Source organism: Eptatretus burgeri, chromosome 5 (assembly GCF_056783735.1).
Source record: "Eptatretus burgeri isolate ZD-2024b chromosome 5, Ebu_testis_v1, whole genome shotgun sequence".
Taxonomy (NCBI): domain Eukaryota; kingdom Metazoa; phylum Chordata; class Myxini; order Myxiniformes; family Myxinidae; genus Eptatretus; species Eptatretus burgeri.
In genome coordinates, this window is record NC_140965.1 from 68167264 (window position 1) to 68187338 (window position 20075).

At 45.4% G+C, this 20075-nt stretch overlaps 1 protein-coding gene across 2 annotated transcripts in view; it reads left to right on the top strand.

Annotated features, from left to right (window-relative positions):
- Positions 1-2853: 2853 nt before the first annotated feature.
- The window catches only part of LOC147026634 (surfeit locus protein 4-like), a 28865-nt gene continuing 11643 nt past the window's right edge, over positions 2854-20075 (top strand). Inside the window, exons 1-5 of one of the 2 annotated variants that reach the window (XM_085882272.1) lie at positions 2854-3148; positions 5011-5197; positions 5365-5441; positions 10191-10234; positions 13297-13483. In XM_085882272.1, coding sequence (XP_085738398.1) covers positions 3101-3148; positions 5011-5197; positions 5365-5441; positions 10191-10234; positions 13297-13483 — 543 coding nt within the window. In that variant the 5' untranslated portion in view covers positions 2854-3100. The remainder of the gene's footprint in view (positions 3149-5010; positions 5198-5364; positions 5442-10190; positions 10235-13296; positions 13484-20075) is intronic. The other variant, XM_085882273.1, reaches the window with a different exon arrangement.

The window sequence follows — 20075 nt, forward strand, 5'->3', positions numbered from 1 at the left end:
GCTGTGAAATGCACCACCCAGCAGAGGAAACCTATGGGAACAGCTGATTTTATTCTGAAATAATCAGAATCACTACAATTCAATGTAGGTGGAGGACAACTAACTTGGTGTGAGATTTTGAAGGTGATTGGCTACACCTGAGCTAATTACCTCCACCACTGAAGGTGAAGGTTATGTTTTCATACTTTGGAAGTTGTGGGTTATGATATGTAAGTAAAGGTGGAAAAAGTCTGGTTTAATGCAGTTTAGGGCCCTGTCACACCTTAACGTTTTAGCCAGCATATGGCAACGTATCAAAATGTATGTAAAACGCTGGCGTACGCTGAACTATTGATGTTTTTTTCAGTTCTGGGCGTATTCATAACGAGTTGGACGTATGCATAACGTATTAGTAACGTACACAGAACGTTTCGATAACTTATACCAACGAATGTTTAGCGTGTTGTCGGCGTTCACAACCTATGCCCAATGATAGTCTAACTTATGCATAGCGCGGCAGCGTATCGCCGACGATCATGTGGCGTAGCCTATTAATAGGCTGCCACTCAACGATTTAAATCATAACCGCACTAGAAATCGAAGTGTCAACATCACCATCATGCCGAAGAAAAAAGAAAAAAACATGGAGTCTGGAACACTGACGGGTTCCTCCTGTGAACCCCATTTTTATATACCAATTCCCCTAAACGCTGCCAATACGCCATTATACGGTAGCTGTAAGTTAGTAACACGTTCAGTAAGTTCTGTGGTCGTCCGGAAGACGTTAAATACATCTACATACGTCAATATGCGTTGGAGATATGTTACACATAGGTTCAAAGCACGTTACTCATAGGTTAGAAATAACTTTCGGGTACGCCAGACATTACCTCGACGTGTTTCGACTTATGAGTAACTTACAAGTAACGTGTGTCGACGTGTGTCAACGATCACATAACGTGCTTACAACTTATGGCCAGCGTATGTGGAACGTGTGAGTCATACGCCAAGCAGGTCGGAAAATTTTGAGCATGCTTAAAATTTGTGGACGAGCTCGGCGTACTACGACGTATGCCAGCGTGCTTCAGTGTGCTCTTAACGTATACAAAACTTACCCGTAACGTAATCAACGTGTGCCAGCGTATTCGCCAAATTTTTCTTACATCGGCATACGCTGGCTAAAACGTCAAGGTGTGACAGGGCCTTTAATTCCAGGCTATAAGGCAACAAAAGAAGAAAATTTTAAAAGGGGGTGTAGACTTTCCATAGGAACTGTACATCCTCAGCACTACCCGCACTCACTGCACCCTCAGCACTACCCGCACTCACTGCACCCTCAGCACTACCCGCACTCACTGCACCCTCACCATTACCCGCACTCACTGCACCCTCACCATTACCCGCACTCACTGCACCCTCACCACTACCCACACTCACTGCACCCTCACCACTACCCGCACTCACTGCATCCTCACCACTACCCGCACTCACTATACCCTCACCACACCCTCACCACTACCCACACTCACAACACCCTAACCACTACCCACACTCACCACTACATCCTCACCACGACCTGCATTCACTGCACCATCACCACTATCCATACTCACTACACCCTCACCATTACCCCCCACCACTACCCGCACTCACCACTACCTGCACTCACCACTCTCTGCACTCACTACATCCTCACCATTACCCGCACTCACTGCACCCTCACCACTACCCACACTCACTGCACCCTCACCACTACCCACACTCACTGCACCCTCACCACTACCCGCACTCACTGCACCCTCACTATACCCTCACCACTACCCACACTCACTGCACCCTCACTATACCCTCACCACTACCCACACTCACTGCACCCTCACCACTACCCGCACTCACTGCACCCTCACCACTACCCGCACTCACTACACCCTCACCACTACCCGCACTCACTGCACCCTCACTATACCCTCACCACTACCCGCACTCACTGCACCCTCAGCACTACCCGCACCCTCACCATTACCCGCACTCACTGCACCCTCACCACTACCCACACTCACTGCACCCTCACCACTACCCGCATTCACTGCACCCTCACCACTACCCGCACTCACTGCACCCTCACCACTACCCGCACTCACTGCACCCCCACCACTACTCGCACTCACCACTACCTCTACCCGCACTCACCACTTCCCGCTACACCCTCACCTCTACCTGCATTTGCGACACTCTCACCTCGCTCCATCTTATCTGCAGACTCACTCCACAAACAAAATCAACTTAATCTACAAATTCTAAACACTAATTTCTGCTGTGAAGTAACGATCCAACCGTCTCGCTGTACACCATCTTATGTCTGCCCATCATTTAATTCAATAAAGAGAATATGAAAACACTTTTTTTTAACGATCTCTAAAAAAAATGTGATGGAAATATTAATTTTATTTATATCGGTTAAAATAAAATTCAAGATTAGATTTACTTCCTATTGACGTCATTTCCTGTGACGTGCTGCCCCGTCGTTTTCGGATTTGTAAATTGATTTCCTGTCACTCGATTATTAGTTCATTTCATAGGTATTTGTAAAATAATCTGTTCCATTTTAGATTTTTAACCACAAGTCTGTTGGAAAAACTTTGTAATTCATTGAAAAGGTGAACATGTGAATTGTATTTTGGTGGGCGGTACTATCCGGTTTGTGAGGGAGGTGCTGTACGCGAAGAGGGCGGTGCTCTGCGAAAAGAGGGCGGTGCTCTGCGAAAAGAGGGCGGTGCTCTGCGAAAAGAGGGCGGTGCTATGCGAAAAGAGGGCGGTGCTATGCGAAAAGAGGGCGGTGCTATGCGAAAAAGAGGGCGGTGCTCTGCGTAAAGAGGGTCGTGTTATGGTATACAGATAGCGGTCAGCGGTGCCGTGGCGAGGTGGGCGGTGGCGAGGTGGGCGGTGCCGTGGCGAGGTGGGCGTTCTTGTTCTTGCTGTTCGACGTGGCAGGGTGTGATGAGCGCCTCCAGACTGGGCGGGCGGGGGTAGGTAAACCGGTAAATCTCGGGATAACGGTACCAGCCCTTGGATCCTTCTCATCATCCCTTCCTCGCCCCCGCTCTGGCCCGAGACCTGCACAATGGGTCCTGACGGGATTGTCGGCATCGCAGAAGATGCAGCAGAAAAGGTGACACACGTGAAGCCCAATTTCATCGTCCCCAGTTCCAATCCCCGCCAATTTTTTTTCGCGCTGATGTGAAGTTTTCAATTGGGCCAACTATGAGGATGGCTGTATGCGTGGATCGATGGATGTCTGAAATCGTGGATCCCGTGGTTATTCCATGACTTGAGTGTGAGGCTCACGGATGGTGTTGGAAAGGATATAAGGGAAGGCTGGATCAATCATCAATGGACATAAAGCTTTCGAGTCTAATTCAGCAGTGCTGGACCCACGATTATCCTGAATCCAGTGATTGGTCTATCACTCCAGTCATGACGTTGTATGGGAATGGAGTTGTACAAGTTCATTCGATTAGAGGAATAACGGTGCATACCTTCATGTACCTGTTCAATTCCGTTCCAATCTAACTGTAGTTACACAACGGTGAAATTATATGAGATAATGTATCTATAATTCCAGCAATGTGTGTGTGTGTGTGTGTGTGTGTGTGTGTGTGTGTGTGTGTGTGTGTGTGTGTGTGTGTGTGTGTGTGTGTGTGTGTGTGTGTGTGTGTGTGTGTGTGTGTGTGTGTGTGTGTGTGTCCGCCGTTTCTCGACGACCGCCGGTCCGATCTCATTGAAACTTGCGAGGAATATTGCCGGGGACCCGCGGTTGTGCCTTTTCGAGGTTTGATATCGATCGGACCAGCGGTTCCCAAGTTACGGCCATTTATCTGTCGACCAATGACAAGACACGGTGCTATGACATCACGAATGACGTCACAATTAATGTTTATTTATTTATTCTTTTTGCACGATCGACGGTCCAATCTGATTGAAACTTGCCAAGAATATTGCTGGGGCCCCGCGGATGTGCTTTTCAAGGTTTGATATTAATTGGACGAGCGGTTCCCAAGTTACGGCCATTTATCTGTCGACCAATGACAGGACACGGTGCTATGACATCACGAATGACATCACAATTAATGTTTATTTATTTTTTATTATTTCTTTTGCACGATTGAAACTTGCCAGGAATATTGCTGGGGACCCGTGGATGTGCCTTTTCAAGGTTTGAGAGAGAGAGAGAGGCTGCACATACTGGCACTCAACTATGGGCACGCACCTACGGGCCCGTAGTAGTCTATCTATAATTCCAGCAATCTCTGTGTGTCTGTCTGTCTGTGACCGCTGTTTCTCGACAACCACTGCTCCGATCTAATTGAAACTTGCCAGGTATATTGCTGGAGACCTGTGGATGTGACTTTTCAAGGTTTGGTATTAATCGGACATGTGGTTCCCAAGTTATGGCCATTTATTTACCAAACCAATGACAGGATATGGTGCTATGACGTCACGATTGACGTCACAATTCTTTTTTTTTTTTTTGCACGTACGGGCGCACACTCGTATGAGATAATGCCGTGAGCATTGATCATGTAAGGTGATCAAGCATTGATCACTACTCCATGCCCCCTCAGCGCTCTATGCCCATACACCACAACCATGACAACTAACTCTGACTTTTCACATCATCCCTTTACACTGACAGTCCCAACAACAGTACTTAGATGTTTGGTCTGGGTGTGGCATAAGTAATGCAAAGGTGAGATTTTGGTGCTCTGGATCGATCCCAGGTGAGTTTTGAACATCGTGGTTGAAGGTGTTTGTTTTTCCCAGGAAACCATTTGGACTCCACACCTGGTGCTTACCTGTGTCTGCGATTTCCTTGTCGATTCTGTATGCTGAGATGAGTGTATGTGGAGAGGTTCATTGTTTTGCATTTTCACGTCTGAGCTCTTTCCTTTTTACCAATGGGACATTCTGCTTTTACGACTTTGGTACAGCCTTTGCTGACCAGCATTTGACACGTGCCATTTTGTCCTTCAGTTCCTGCGAGTGACAAAGCACTACCTCCCGCATGTGGCCCACCTTTGCCTTGTCAGCACCTTCCTGGAGGATGGCATCCGCATGTGGTTCCAGTGGAAAGACCAGCGAGACTACATCGAAACTAGCTGGCAGTGTGGAGCAGCTCTCGCAAATCTCTTTGTATTGATAAACCTTCTCGGTCAACTCGGTGAGGATCTGGGATCAGTCGGAGTAGCTGAGCATGAGTTCCTGACTCGGTTCCCTTTGGTTAATTCTTAATTGATTTCACCTTAGTTACAATTCATCAACTTGTTCATTTCCCAAATTCCATTTTTATTGCAACTCCTCCTGCCCTCCTTGTACCCATACCCACAGCGGGCTGTATCCTCGTTCTGAGTCGTAGGTTTGTACCGCAGGCCTGCATCGGATTATTTGTCATTGTCGCCTTGCAGGTTGGTGAATATCTGATTGAGTACGTTGATTAAAACACGTTATTTTCCATTTTTTTCTAATGAACTGCATCCAACATTCACCGTATGACTTTCAAGTATGTTTTTTGATTATCAGAACACACAAATGTGGGGGCCTAGGCACTAGGACACAGAGGCCGCAGCATGGAGCGTGCTGATGAAATGAAAACTTCAGTGCTGGTCTATGCCAGATCTCGATGCATTGTGCAAGATGTTCCTTGGAATCATTTAGGATTTTAGGGTGTCAGTTTATTTGGCACTAGTGGTAAGATCATGTTCCTCACCTGCTCAAGCAGGTGCCATACACCCATGTTGAGGCATTTATGGTAAAGCTTCTCCAAGGGACCCAAGATGTCTGTAACAGCACCACATCTTTGTAGTTACTTCTGAAACCAAGCATTCTCCTTTGTTACCAAAAGGTAAACATCAGGTTTTGGTTCAGCTGCTGAAACATGAGCTCATGCCTCACTACCAATAACGGAAAACTTGGAGGAAAGCCTGTTGTATTCTTTCTTCAATGTTGTGTTATTTCCAATTATGTTGTTGTTGCATTTCCAGATGTTTGTGTATTGCTGGAAAGGGACACGATGATGTAAGAGGAAATGGCTTGATGATGTGAGCAGGGAGATGCCATCTTAACGGAGTCTTGTGAACGTTAAGTGCTGCGGAATTAACGGGCTTGTGCCTTGCAACGAATCGCATTGTTTAGCATCTGTTGACAACATAACATTGGCAATTTTTGATTGGCAGAATTTTATATTGCCTCACTGACCCCTTTTTCCCCCTCAGCCTGAATTGGCGAAGGGGTATTGTCGTCATAGGCGTTGTCCGGGCGTCCGTCCGGGCCTCTGTCAACTTTTGGTTTCCGTCGATTTCGAGGAGAATGCCTTGTCCGATTAAATACATTTTTGCAGGGTGTGTTGGGGTTGAGTAGAGGAAGGTTCCTTTCGAAAATGGGCGCGCTGTGATTTTCAATGTGGCCTCCATGGCAGCCATCTTGAAATTGGTTTCCGTCGATTTCGAGGAGAACGCCTTGTCCGATTAAATCCATTATTGCAGGGTGTGTCAGGGTTGAGTAGAGGAAGGTTCCTTTCGAAAATGGGGGCGCTGCGATTTTTCAATGTGGCCTCCATGGCAGCCATCTTGAAATTGGTTTCCAGACAATAACTTGAGAACGGCTTGACAGATTGATTTTATTTTATTTTGCAAAGCAAAAATAAATATCAAATGACATCACAGATGGGGTGCTCTGCTTTTCTTTTCTTTTTTCTTCTTTTTTTCTACTTGCACTTGATCTGGTGTTGTGTGTGCGCCGTGCTGCGATTTTCAATGTGGCCTCCATCTTGAAATTGGTTTGCGTCAAGGGGCTGAGGGGTTTATGCCCGCTTTGCGGTGCTATTCTTTTTTATTTTACCTGGCAAACCGCCCTTTCTGTGGTCCAGGTGGTTGACTGCCTTTCATGGCTACTTGCTTGCAATGAATCTGCAAGATGCGGCCGATTCACGGAGATGTGCTTTGCTTATACACTGGGCACGGAGGGTCAATCCATTTTCTTGAAGCTAAGCCCTGTGCAGACCTACTGTGAAGCCAACGCCGTGCTTGCTTCACATTTCAGAGCCACTCAGAGCGTCCTCATTCAAAAGTTCAAATTCTGACAACAGGGCCAGCGGCCCGGCGAGTCACTTCTCCAGTATGTGTCTACATTGAGAGAGTTAGCACTTCCTTGAAAATTTGGAACACAAGTGAGGGAGAGACTTTTACTCGACTCTGATGACCTAACTTTGCCTCAAACCATAAAGATAGCTATTCAAGTGGAAGCAATATACTGGAATGCTCTCACCTGTTACAGCTACGGACTCTGCAGTTCGGTAAATTCGGCAAACTTTCACACCAACGGGCACAAAGCTCACAGTACAACATTCACTGCAGCACCTCACACGTTCTAGAATGCATTGCACAGCAAATGTGGGTCCACCAGGCACAAGTTCAGAGCTTCACTTGCCTGCCCAGGGCCAACGGTGCAGAAATTTCAGAAAATCTAACCACTTTGCCAGGTGTTGTCACTCCGCCTCAACATGAGCAAGTGCTCAATCACAGACCTTGTGCACTCCACCGGCCAAAATTCATACTGCTTTATTGACTTCATCAAACTTTAAAACATGTGTTGTCTTTCTCAATGACATGTGCATTCCTCTGCTCCAGGACACTGGTGCCAAGGTGTCTCTCCTGCATTTTGAAATATACACACGGTGTTTTTCTGACTTGACCCTGCAATGCTCTTATACCACCCTCACTGGTTATGGACATGCCAAAATTGATGTGATAGGTACAGTATAGCTGTCCACATTATGGTGTCCAGTCTCTTCCTACATTTACATTACAAAAACCAGTGCTAATTGAATTGGCCTCGATTTGTTTACCTGCCTTGGGTTTTCCTTGATGGACTCTAGTGGCACAGACATATTGTTACGAATCTGGAAGCTTACTGCACTCAACATTCAGAGTCCCGATAGAACAGTTGTATTGGTAAGTATGTGTTTATAGTTGGGGCCCCCTACCTGTGGCTAATGGGTAATTAAATGTTCATGCGCTGCAGAGTTATTTTGATAGTTAGGGTTTTTCTTCGAACACTTTTCTTCTAACTTCTAACACTTCTTTTCTTCTAACTTCTAACAACGATAATGATGCCATCTTCACTTCCATCCTGACGCTATAATGCTCGCGGCATTCTACACACCCTCGCCAGTAAGCGCGCGCGTGGGCGGAGCCTACCATAGGCATGGCGTCCCTTTAGCCAATCGGCAAGGAGTGGGCGTCTCACCCGCCCCGTTTCCGACTCAGCACCAGCGCCATTAGGCACGCGGCCGAAGGCGAGGAGGTGGGCAGAGCCTCCGTCGCTTCGGCTCGAAGCTCCAGCCAATGAGCAGAGGGCGAGCACTACACACGTGCCTCAGCCAATGGGGAGGCGGCCACAAGCCGCGTGAGGACCCCTCGTCCAATCAGGAGGCGAGTGGTCAGAAGAGGAGGCCCCTCCCTCCTAGAGAAAAAAGGTTGGTGATTTTGGACGGACGGAGGAGATTAATCTCGTCCTGTCGCCGGCGTCTGCTCTCATTTCGTCCTGTCGCTGGAGTCTGGTTCTCCGTCAGCTCGAGGTCTGCTTGACTGCGGAACACATCACTCGATGCTTCTGGTTTCGTGTCGTCACTGGTGCTGGCCTGGTCGCATCTCGACGCAGCTGGTCTCGTCCTGGTTCGCTCGTCTCGTCGAAGACCGCACAAGGCGGGAAGGTCCCTTTCGTTTATTTTGGGTGTGCGTCTGTCTGTGGGCCCTGTCTATAAGTAGGAATTGTTTAAGTGCTTTTTACTGTACATACTTGCATCTCTATTACTCGTGATAACTCTGCCCTTATGTGCTTCCCTCCTTCCCCACCCATTGTAAATAAATATCCATGTGTTAAATGTATCAGCTCGTTTTTGTGTTTTCTTCATTGGTTTAACGCGGTGCGTGTTGGGGAATTAGAAAGGCCGTTGCTGCTGTAGATGTACATTTGGTCCGGCGCGGCTCTGGTAACTCCGCTCGGTTACGCCGGATCCGAGCCGTTCCCGTGACTCGGATTGGACAGAGTCCGCCGAGGGTGTGGTTTCCCCGGTAGTTGGACAGCGTGAGTACTTAGGTAAATTGGAGTTAGACAAGTGGACCCGACCTCACGTCGCCGAGATATTGGCGACCACGGTCCTGTAAGGGACCCGTGCCCTTCGGAGTTCTCCGAGGAGCACGATCTAGATTCCAGGTGTTCGGTGGAGCCGACCCTACTGCTCCATCTAGTGGTCGCGCTCGCTGCCGATACCCGGCCCACAACAATATTACAAGTCTCCTCCCTTTGGCAGCAATAATGGCCTGCACACGTTGATGCTTTGGGTCCCCTCTCTGCATTCGTTCATCAACCCAAAGTAAATCCTTCTGTGTCTCCAGTGATTCCTGCCTGGTGTTGGCTTAATGGTTCGGGTGGTGGGCTTTGGATCCTCAGGTCCTGAGTTCAAATCCCACTCAGCTGTTGAATTAATACTAGGTGGGGTTAAGTCGGCCTGTCATCCTTCCGAGGTCGGCAAAATGAGTGCCAGCATGCTGGTATACTGTGTCAGAGTGGCAACCCGTACAGGATTGTGCCCAATAGCCAAGGACACTGCTTAGGCAGCACCAACGCTCTGCAAAGAGTATGGTCCCAATGTCCTCCTCTTTCCTCTCATGGGGCATGCTGATCAACGAAGTCCTTCATGATGGTCTATGCCAGATCTTGATCCACTGTGCGAGATGTTCTCGGCATAATTTAGGGCGTCGGTTTATTTGGTACTGGTTGTAAGATTATGTAACCCTCTCCCCCAACCCCACCACCACCCATTCTCCGGGAACAATACTTTTTCTCAATCGCAGTGCGAGTGTGTTCATTGTTCTGACATTTACTGAGGTTAACAAGGTGCATGTGCTTTGGGTAATGGTAAATGCATTTTACATTTACATGAATGAGGAATTCCTTTGAGGCTTTATTTTAGTTTCCTTTGTGTGTAAGAAATTGCTTTGAATTATTTATCCTGTTGAAGACCATGAACCTACCCAGTAAATTATTTTTTACGATGATGAATCAGCATTGAGTAACATTGTGAATATTAACAAACTTTACACATTCTAAGGTAGTTATGCACAAGCTGTTACCTTGTTTGATGTGTTTACCAGACAGTTGCCTACAGTATTCTTTGGGATGTGAAATTCCTCATGAGGTAAGAATCCTTTGTTTTTATTTTTTTTTATTTTTCCCAGTGACGTGTATTTATGGTGTTCTATTATAACGTGGTGTTGTGAATTGTGGTTACAGTGAACTAACCCTTATCATGCTGAAACTCCACGTCCAATTTCAATGTGCCTTTTTATATGTCTTCCATTCTTCATGTAATTCCCATCCGAGTGAGCGAGGACGTTGATTGAGGTATGCTAACCGCCATGGGAAGCAAGGAGAAGCAGACATTTTGGTCGTTAACCCTTCGTTGGAGCAATCGTATAAATCAACCTTTGCCCCGATTGTTTGCTCCAACAAAGGTCAAGACCATGAAAGTGTGACCATGGTGTATGTCTAGTCAAGCTAACTGGAATTCATTTGCAGCTTATTTGTCATTTGTAACAAGCAAAGTCCAAATGGTTTAAAATATGTTTAACTTTCCTTTAAAATTTTTTTTTATTTTACTTCCCAGTCATGGCCCCTACTTGTTGAAGAGGTGTGTGATAAATGCAGGAAGACTTATTGCACTAATCCAGGCACATGGAGGCCCCTCTACAACCTTTCCCATGATCCCCGATTAGCAGAATCTTCCCAAATGAAATTTCCCATCGTGGTGGGAAAATGTTTGTGAATTAATTTTTTTCTTGTGGTTGATGCTCATGAAGTTGGTACAAGAGTTCCATTAAAAGTGTTTGCATAGTACCCAGACAAACCAGATCATTCGAAGCACCTGCTTTGTAAAATATTTTTTCATTAAATGGTGAAATCTCCCCATCCCAGATGACGTGGCCTCTTTGTATGATTATTTCGTATCTCTTGGTGCACAAACAGTACACCATGTTCGTGACGTATGGGTGGGCATTGTCCTTCTGGAGTACGGCATCCCATCTCTGTCACAGCGAAGCCACCACGACGTTTCATAGAATGCTTTTGTTATTCCTTGTTAATGCTGTCATCCTCCACAACAATTGATAATCCGGATGATGGATAAACTAACTGCACACCACAGTGTGATGTCGGAGATATTGCGGCTTTATAGTGTTGTTTGATAGGGGCTGAATCATCCATTTTTAGTCCTGAAAAACTGACATGCAGCATCTCTGGCCATCAATTTATATTAGAATTCTGTGGAATCTAAAACTCTCAACATTATTGGAATTTCTTACAATGACGCCAAAGTACAAGGCCTGTTGTTCTCACTTTGAGACAGGTCGGTGACTTCTCTGTTTCTTTACCGCCTGGCCTCCAGTCTAGCTCCCTCTGCATTCTCACCCCTCTGATACTCACCAGCAACTCCATGATGTACATATTCTTCCAGTAACCCCATTCCCAAAATCCAGGCTTATTGCGCACACCTCCACTCTTTTCTCCTGTTTGTAGAACCTCCTCCCTGAAGCTGTTGAATCTCACTCTTCCCTCCATAGCTTCAAGCAGATGGTGCGCCACCATCTCATGTCATCCCCCATCTATACCCCCAATCTTTACTTCCCCGTTAACCACAACTCTCTTCTTGCAGGTTTCTGTGTTTTCTCCCTTTCTTGTTGTGTAACTATAGCCACAATGTCCATTCTCCAGGAACAATACCATGTCCATTCTCCAGGAACAAATATTGTCAATACGTATTTTATTTTTTACCCTCTGTCACCTCGTTCATCCATGATCCTACATTTTGCATACAAAACCCAGGAATGAGCATGAGGCACCTTTTTATGCCAGTTGGGTCTTTCAATGCAACACTGAGATGGAGTGGGAAGGAAATGTGATTATACGATTACATTCTTTGCTGGAGAAAACATCTGCAAACTAGAAGGGCACTCGGTAGAGCGCATACCTCCACCACGTAATGCCTGATCCACGAGCACATAATCGAGCCCAATACATTTTTGAAATATCATGCTATATGTCGTTTTTGGCCCTATCTCTCAATGGTGAAGAATCACTTTGGGAATTAAATAATTATCGTATCCAAATCCAGATTCAGATCTTCACCAGAATCAAATCAGTTCGTCCTTGTCACACACCCAACCAGTCCACAAAATTTAATCCGAATCCATCCACAACTTTTTGAGATATCCTGCACACAAACAGTAAGGGGTGAAAACATAACCTCCTTCACCTTCGGTGGTGGGGGTAATCATCATAGTTGCTATCCTGTGGCCCATGCTGGACCACCAGTTGTGTGCACGTTGTACTGTTAAAAAAATGGTTATTAATGGACGTCGATCAGAAATCATCACATTTTGAACTAACTTCACCATGTCAAGACAGGGTTTGAACCAATGGCTTCAAGACAGACTTACTGTCCACAAATCCTGTACCATCCCATATAGAATGCCTGGAACAGTCCTTGTAGCAGGCATACTCAGAGTCCACAATGTTCCTTCCCTGTCCAAACTTTCTCAGCTGCTGATAAACATGGCATGGTGGTTACAACTTGGTTGTAAATTTGAAGATCAGAATGCAGTGATCATCAAATTCTACCGCTCATGGCATAATGAAATCGTGTCCAAACTTCAAACATGCTATACCTGTAACTATGACGATGTATTGAGCCTTTCCACGACTGAGAATCGACTCTGGACAGGCAACACATGGCATTGACAGTCATCACTCTGTTACAGCGTGTGCCGAAACAGTCTGATAGCAAATACACGACGATTTTACCACCGGTGGGTGTGGGGGAGATTGGGTGGGGGCTCTAGGTTGGATTCGTCATCATTTTAACCTGCAATTGCCACATGTACAGAAGTTGAGCCAACCTGGAAATTTGCCCTTCTCTACATTGGTATTACATGTGACTGCTTTAGAAATGTAGAAATAAGAAAGTGAGTGGAGTAAATGCCAATGGTAAGATTGCTCCTAAATTGATATTTAATGGCAACAATATTTTCACTATGTCTGCAACCACGATCCATTCCTTTCTGCAGCATACTGGCCATAAAGAACAGACTACACTAGCATAATGTGCTTTAGGTACAACCGTTATTCTTCCAACAATCAACTACATCGACAAGCATCATGTTATTTTGAATAAACGAAGATCCCCACTTGTATCTGTACCTGCAGGAACCTGGCACTGAGCGGAGGTTTGCTTCTGCTGCTTTCCGAGTCTCACTCCGATGGCAGGTCTATGTTTGCTGGTGTACCAAGCGTCGGTACGCCGGGTCTTCGCCAGTACATGCAGCTTGGTGGTCGTTTGCTCCTTGTGCTGATGTTCATGACGCTGCTACACTTCGAGGCAAATGCGATCTCGGTGAGTTTGTGTCTTTTATGTGTGAGAGAGAGAGAGAGAGAGACAGACAGACAGACAGACAGACAGACAGACAGACAGACATAGACAAACACACAGAGAAACACTTTCGCTGCTAATCAACCCCCTGCCTTCACTACCAATCACCCCTCTCCCCTCCTTCACTGTCTATCACCCCCCCCCAACCAACCACCATTTCACTGTCAATTGCCAATCTTCTCCCTCCTTTCCCTGCCAATCTGCCCCCTCCTTTCGCTACCAACCAGCCACCCCCATTACCACCGCTCACCCATTTTTACAGGTAAATGTGGCCAAACAGCACAGGTTTTATTGCTCTTTTCTATTTGCATTGTTAGTTTGAATCCTGCTTCAAACAGCTTGGACTATTGCAAACTGTATTTCCCCCAAAGTGCAAACGACTTTGGTCGTACAAACACCACGTCGTTTCCTCTGCCACCAAATAATTACTTGCTGTCTTTTTGTTTGTTACTTGCAAAAAGCGAAGATTTTTCAAGTATATTGATTGGTTGCGTACATTATGCTGTCTGTGTTTGTTAGTTGGCGAAAAAATTTTTTTGCCAAGTATGTTGGTCTGTCACACGATTTTTGGCCACAGTTTTCAAGCAATCGTTCTGAAATACTTTGTTTATGTAGTTGACCGGCCAAGGACAGCAATGTTTTAATTTTGGTGAAGATCCGAATGCGGATCCAGATCTGAGAATTTTTAAAGTGATTCTTCACCATTGAGAGATGGGGCCAAAAACAATATATAGCACAATATCTCAAAAAGTTATGGATGGATTCACACGAAACTTGGTGGACAGGATGGGAGTGTGACGAGGACAAATTGATTTCATTTTGGTGAAGATCCAAATCCGAATTTAAAAAAAATAAATATTGTATTAAAAGTGATTTTTTTTTTCACCATTGAAAGATGGGACCAAAAACGATATGTAGCACGATATTTCAACAGATTGTGGACGAGTTATAACAAAACTTGGTGGATGAGTTGGGTAGGGGACAATAACAAGCCGATTAGATTTTGGTTCAGGTCTGGATCCAGATCCGGCCTGTCAATGGGATACGAAAAATAAACTGCTCAGCCTGGCAGAGGTATGCTCTCTACTGAATGCCTTTCTAGTTGATCAAGTATTGGGGGTTTTTTTTAATAAAACTGTTATCGACACAATTCAATTACATTGATTGGCCTGGTCTGCTATTTTGTCTGTCTGTTTGTCCGTCAATCGCCTGCCCGTCATATTTTTTACTCTGATCTAAACAAAACTTCACCAGCTAGTAGAGGTAGTGAAAAGATGGAAGCCTGTTCTTTTGAGATCAATCGGTCAAGGGTCAAGGTCATATAAATCATCAATTTCCAACAACCAATTCGCTTGATATACAGTGTATATATATACAAGGTTGTGGACTGATACACTATATAAAACTGAATAATACACCCGGGCGGGTTTGACGGTCAGCTCGGATACAAAACTTGATGCATCCAATTGTTAATCAACCTGAGAGACTATGGAAAGTGAAAACAGAATTAAAATTGAATATAAAATAAACACGTGAGGCCGCTCGAAGCAAAAATCTCCATATTCTAGGAATCATTCCCAACATCATTATACAATTTTCAAACCCACGTTTATGGCTGTGAAATAAATACTCTAAGTGTGTGCATTTAATGGCTGTATCCAGGACAGAGCTGGACCCAAACTAAAAAGGACCCTCGGGCCACCGAGAAGCTCAATCACTCGCTGCCTCTACGTCTGCGTGGCATCACGTGACCAGCCAGCTCGCCGTTGGATGAAATGCCCAAACAAAATCTTAAAACATCCGTTTTTCACCGGAATTCTTTCAGATACTTGTAAAGCACATCCCCAAACAATCTAAAATATAAACATTAATCTCACAGATGCTTCGAATAAGCAGTCCCTCAGGACAGGTTACGAGGTGAAGCAGTGAAGGGAAAGCATGTGGTGTCCCTTCCAGAGTTTCACGGTTATTTGAATTGAATATATTTTCCTCATGAAAAGTGTGTTTCTGAGCAAATTTGCACGAGAATTATCTTCATAAACGTGTAGCTTCACCAGAAGGTCCCAAAAGTTAAAACAGAAATCAACTAGAACTTAAGACAGCCTCGTTATCTTCTTCTTCTTTCGGTTCACTCCCGTTAGGGGTCACCACAGCGGATCAACAGTCTCCATTTCGCTCTATCCTCCACATCTTCCATTGGCACTCCAACCACCCACATGTCCGCCCTCACCGTATCCATGAACCTCTTCTTTGGCCTTCCTCTTCTCCTCCTGCCTGGCGGCTCCATCTTCAACATCCTTCTCCCGATATACTCTGCTTCCCTCCTGTGCACATGCCCAAACCATCTCAATCTCGCCTCTCTCACTTTGTCTCCAAACTGTCCTACCTGCGCTGTCCCTCTAATATACTCATTTCTTATCCTGTCCATCCTCGTCACTCCCAATGAGAATCGCAGCATCTTTAACTCTGCCACCTCCAGCTCCGCTTCCTGTCTTTTTGTTAGTGCCACCGCCTCCAAACCATACAACATAGCTGGTCTCACTACAGTCTTATATACTTTCCCCTTCACTCTTGCAGCTACCCTTCTGTCACAAATCACTCCTGCAACTCTTCTTCACCCACGCCATCCTGCCTCCACTCTCTTTTTCACTTCTCTCCCACACTCTCCGTTACTTTGGACAGTTGATCCCAAGTATTTAAACCCATCCACCTTCTCAACACACTCTCCTCGCTCGTCAGCACATTCCCATTTACGTCCTCAATCACCCTAACCTGCAGCACATCCTTCCCAGCTCGGTCCCTCTGTCTTGCCAATCGGTATAAATCCTTTTCCCCTTCTTTTGTATCCAACTTCTCATACAGCTCATCATATGCCTTTTCCTTGGCCTTAGCCACCTCTCTTTTTGCCTTTCGACGCCACTCCTTGTACTCCTGCCTACTTTCTTCATCTCTCTGACTATCCCACTTCCTTTTTGTCAACCCCTTCTTCCTTATACTTTCCTGTACTTCCTTGTTCCACCACCAAGTCTCCTTATCTTCCTTCCTCTGTCCAGATGTCACACCAAGTACCTTCCTAGCTGTCTCCCTCACAACTTCTGCTGTAGTTGCCCAATCATCCCACCCATCTTTACCACCATCCAACGCCTGTCTCGTCTCCTCCCTAAATTCCACGCAACAGTCTTCCTCCTTCAGCTTCCACCATCTGGTCTTTGGTTCAGCCCTCACTCTCTTCCTCAACCTCACCTCTAAAGTCATCCTACAGACCACCAATCAATGCTGTCGAGCTACACTCTCCCCTGCCACAACCTTTAAGTCACTAATCTCTTTCAGGTTGCATCTCCTGCTTAAGATGTAATCCACCTGTGTGCACTTTCCTCCACTCTTGTATGTCACCCTGTGTTCCTCCTTCTTCTTGAAATACGTATTTACCACTGCCATTTCCATTCTTTTTGCAAACTCGACCACCATTTGCCCTTCCACGTTTCTCTTGTTGAGACTGTACCTACCCATCACCTCCTCATCCTCTTTATTCCCTTCCCCAACATGCCCATTGAAATCTGCTCCAATCACCACTCTTTCATCCTTGGATACACTCTCCACCACTTCATCTAACTCACTCCAGAAATCTTCTTTATACTCCATGTCACACCCCATATGTGGGGCATATGCACTGATGACATTCATCATCACCCCTTCAATTTCCAACTTCACACTCATCACTCGGTCCGACACTCTCCTCACCTCCAATACCCTCTTGACATAATCTTCCTTCAGGATTACCCCGACACCATTTCTCCTCCCATCCACACCATGGTAGAACAGTTTGAAACCACCTCCAATGCTCCTAGCCTTACTCCCCATCCACTTGGTCTCTTGAAAACACAGTATGTCCACCTTTTGTCTCTCCATCATATCAGCCAACTCTCGCCCTTTGCCAGTCATCGTTCCAACTCTCACCTGCACACTTCTACCCTTCCCCCTCTCCCACTGCCTCCAGACTCGCCTTCCCCATCTCCTACTCCTCCTTCGCCCAGCAGTAGCACAATTTCCACTGGTACCCTGCTGACCACCGGTACCGGTGGCAGTCGTTGGTAACCCGGGCCTCGACCGATCCGGTATAGAAATTCGCTTTGTTGTCCGCATAATGATTTGGCTTAGGTTTTTACGCCGGATGCCCTTCCTGACGCAACCCTGGTCGCCTCTTACGACACACAGGGATATGGTACAACTATTCTAACCGGGGCATACACCGGGCCCAGTACAACTGGTACTCATTTTGCCAACCTCGGAAGGATGGCAGGCTGAGTCAACCCCCTGGTGTTTTCGACTTGGTATATATATATATATATATATATATATATATATATATATATATATATATATATATATATATATATATATATATATATATATATATATATATATATATATTCATTCAGTGTCCCAACGGGGCTTGAACTCAGGACTTTTTGGGTCCCAAGCCACTGCCCTAACCACTGCGCCAACACCAGGCTAAAGACAGCCTCGTTATATGTCATGGAAACGGATGGAAGCCCATGGACGCTACCCTTTGCTGCAAAGCATTCCACACAGACCGAGAATATAAACATTCAATTTTCACAAAACTTGATACAACCGAGTGTTGATCAACCTTAGCGACGATGAAAAGTGAAAACAGAATTTTAATTGAACTTAAAATAACCGCGCGAAGCCGTGTTGAAGTTAGCGGACCTCGTGTTGCCCAATAAACAGGACCAGACGACAGAGGTAACGAGAAATTAGTTGGTCTAATTAAATCTTATTAATAATCCCTATGAAACCCATTATGCATTATAGCCATCTGATGCTTCCTTAAGGGCCATTCGACCAATCGGTCATTTTGCACTTGATGACCCTGCAGCCTTGATCCCGAGGCAAAAATGCGAAAAACGGCTCAGATGATCTATAGATAGCAACTAGTATTATCATCGTGTCAAGTTAGAACTCAATCGGCCGAGATGTCTAGGAGATAGAAAAATAAAAATGTTGACGTACGGACGGATCTGAGGACATTGAACGGTTATATTAAATCAGCGAGCTGACCTAAAAACACAGATGGACGGTAAAGTCTTTCTTGGTCGACCCCTGTGAGACCCCATTTAAAATCTATTCTTTGTTTCAATATAATGTAAAGTGAAGGATGACCATTGTAGTTGACCTTGTGTAGTGACGAGTACACTCGTCTCCAAGGTGTCTATCCTGGGATCGAATTTCAGCCCAGCTATAAACTGTCATCCCGTTGTTTCACAGGCAGGGCGATTCATCGATGTGTGTGCCGTCCCTCGGGTGGACGTCAAACTAGGTGTCCTGTCTGCCAGCATTAGTTGGTGGACGTTAAAGATCCCACAGTGATCTTCGCAAAGAGTAGGAGAGCAATCGTCGGCACCATGGCCAAATTCCAAATTCCCGCTCTAACTACTTGGTCGAATGTCAGGCCTGGTAAACTGGTTCATGAAAGGCTTGGGCCAAAAACTTCCCCCGACCAACCCCACAAGAATGTGCGAATAATTGTGGCCATTAAAGAAGTGCAGCAACAAGAGTCTGCACCAACTCATGCATGGTTCACACTTAGTTATTGGGCCTTTCTTATCATGGTTCATGAAGTCCAGCTTGTCCTGGTTAGGAAGACGATAGTATATTATCTTTTATCAGCACTTGTGTACGATGTCTCGAACATTCCTGTGCACAACTTGGACACAAAATCGAAATATAAACGAACTGCGTACAGCAGTTGGTGTTGCCTTCAGTTTACCAGGCACTGAACAGTTTCCCCACTGAGCCCATCGTTGGTGGTGCCACTTGGTCCTCTTGGTCACATTCTTCACCATAAAACGAACTTATCAGTTTATTTTGATAACTTCACATTGGCAAAACTAGAACAATAGTGTGTTGAGTATCGAGCAGAATTTGCATTTTCTGAATTATTTTTTAAACCCTTGATCTCTTAATTTATTTATTACGAGACGACCCGTGAACCCGTTGGATACCCATTGTGACAGCGGTTAATGGGAAATTTTTTTTTAATATAATTTGTGGTCAAACTTTAACTTGAAGAAAATTTGAGCATTTACCTCAGGAGTGATCGTTCAACGAAGCAAGCGTTTAATGACAACATTCTTGGTTGATCTCCTATCCTTCAGGAATACCTTGACATTTTCCTTCACCTTTCCTCGGCTAAGAGCCATATACAGTTGTCCATGCTGAAATACCCGTTTCTCGAGGTATATCAACAGATTCTCCATGGTTTGTCCTTGCACTTTATGGATCGTCATACCAAAACTTGCCTGAAACGGGAATTGATTTTTTAATAATTGAGGTGAATGGTGAGTAAGGTGGCCCGAAAATTATTGTGCTATTGTGCATCGTTTTGGCTGTATTTTGGGAAAATACATACATGTGTGTATATATGTATATATGTTACGGCTGTGGAAATTCGCAGAACACCATAAAGGTCCTTAGTTCAGTTAGATCGATAAGTCTGTGTTCAGTTAAATTTCCCCACCGTTGTTTAATGGGG